The 1,774-nt window shown below is 55.6% G+C and overlaps 2 protein-coding genes across 2 annotated transcripts in view; one reads left to right on the top strand and one right to left on the bottom strand.

Moving 5' to 3' along the window:
• Positions 1-114: 114 nt before the first annotated feature.
• Positions 115-1,234, top strand: CHGG_03456 (uncharacterized protein; the record flags this gene model as incomplete). The annotated part of the gene is made up of 4 exons (XM_001229971.1): positions 115-352; positions 406-499; positions 559-944; positions 1,008-1,234. 4 exons carry the CDS (start codon positions 115-117, stop codon positions 1,232-1,234), a joined length of 945 nt encoding a protein of 314 aa, XP_001229972.1.
• Positions 1,235-1,546: 312 nt separating this feature from the next.
• CHGG_03455 (uncharacterized protein) overlaps positions 1,547-1,774 on the bottom strand; it is a gene marked incomplete at both ends in the record, with an annotated part of 971 nt that continues 743 nt past the window's right edge. Inside the window, one exon of the mRNA XM_001229970.1 lies at positions 1,547-1,722. Coding sequence (XP_001229971.1) covers positions 1,547-1,722 — 176 coding nt within the window. The remainder of the gene's footprint in view (positions 1,723-1,774) is intronic.

Genomic DNA, 1,774 nt, shown 5'->3' with positions numbered 1-1,774 from the left:
CCCAGCTACCTATATAACCACGGACGTCTTCTATAATTCCCGTTGCTCTCAGCACCTCGAACATCACTAATAGCACCTGAGCCCCATCGCCCCGTTCACCGCAAACGTAAAAACATGCATTTAGCTCCGTTCATCATCACGGCTGGGCTCTCCGCTGCGGCGATCATTCCCCGACAAACCAATACCTGCGACAACCCTATCAAGCGCGTAGAATGGCGAGAGTTGGACCCGACTCTCCAAACCCAGTACATCGACGCTCTCTTGTGTCTCAAGACCAAGCCGTCTGAAATAGGTCTCAACACGACACGCTACGACGATTTCCCCTATGTGCATACCCACCTTGACAAAAGCAGTGCGTATCATTCCAATACCCTTAACACCCCGGTCAAAACTAACCACCCACAGTCCACACGGTGGCCATGTTTCTCCCCTGGCACAGGATGTTCGTTCAAGTCTACGAACAAGCCCTGGTTGATTGCGGCTACACTGGTCCCATGCCGTGAGTTCCTTGCTCCTCACACGTGAGATCCAGGTATCTAACCCGGACATTCTACATAGGTATTGGGATTGGACGCTCGACACGGCGGATGTGACTAGGTCTCCCATTTGGGACCCGATCCACGGATTTGGCGGCAACGGCGACCCCAGCGTCGATCCCTGGACCGAAAGCAGCAAGAAAAAGTGCCTCGTGGACGGACCTCTGCAGGGCGTCGTGCCCGCCTACACGATGGGGGGATATGAACCGCACTGCCTGGCCCGGAACTGGAACAACGGAACTGCCTTTCCCGGAAACATGTTTGCTCAGCATTACACGACCGAGGCTGTGGCGGCCATCCACGCTCTTGAAGACTACGCATCCTTCCGCTACCAGCTCGAGGGTGGGCCGCACGGCGCCGTTCACTCTGCCGTCGGCGGCGATATGATGCCTGCTACATCGCCGAACGGTACGTGTTGGCATGACTGGTACACATTCCTGCAGTACAGAACTGACGACCCTTATATTTCAGACCCCATCTTCTTCCTCCATCACACCCAGGTCGACCGGCTGTGGGCTCTCTGGCAGCAGGAGAACCCCGTGGCTCGGAACATGGACTTTGCTGGCCCAAAGACCCAGGACCAGAACACGACAGAAGCCACACTCGACGATATCATGCCGTTTATGGGTATTACGCCGGATATCAAGGTGGCAGAGGTCATGGAGATCGGGACGCCCCGACTCTGTTACAGTTATTAAGAACGGGTGCCTGGAGGGGTTTGACCGTTTCTCACAGCCCCCATGATACATTTGTTGTAATTAGAGAATGCACTAAATCGGCCTTCTCCAAACGTCCCAACTAGATACAGATGTGTTATGTTCCGAGTTACCGCGTTTCGTCCCGGACCTTGGCTGGGAGATGGGGTCCGGGGACATGAACAAAATAAACACATTTTTTACGACAACGTAGTGCAATGCATCCCAGAGTATGCTCATAGTTATCAACAACTAAAACAGAATATGTACAGAGAACCTCAGGGCTCGCCCTCCCCATACACCCACCCACTGAACCTAACTCCGGTCATACCTCCCCCTAGCCCTCGGCTCCGCCGTCGGTGAAGCCCTCCCACTGAAGGGCGCCGTCTCGGTACCCCTCAACACTACCACCGGCGTCCCCTCCGCCTCGAACAAACTAATCGTCTGCTCCGCATACGGCACGGGCGTCGCCCCCGCCACCACCGTCGGCCCTGGCACGACATACGACTTCAGCCCAGCACTCACATTCAACCACACGCCGGG

Source organism: Chaetomium globosum, genomic scaffold (genome assembly GCF_000143365.1).
Source record: "Chaetomium globosum CBS 148.51 scaffold_2 genomic scaffold, whole genome shotgun sequence".
In the NCBI taxonomy this organism is placed as follows: domain Eukaryota; kingdom Fungi; phylum Ascomycota; class Sordariomycetes; order Sordariales; family Chaetomiaceae; genus Chaetomium; species Chaetomium globosum.
Note: the sequence above shows the minus strand (reverse complement) of the source record. Positions and strands in the feature narration are given on the sequence as shown.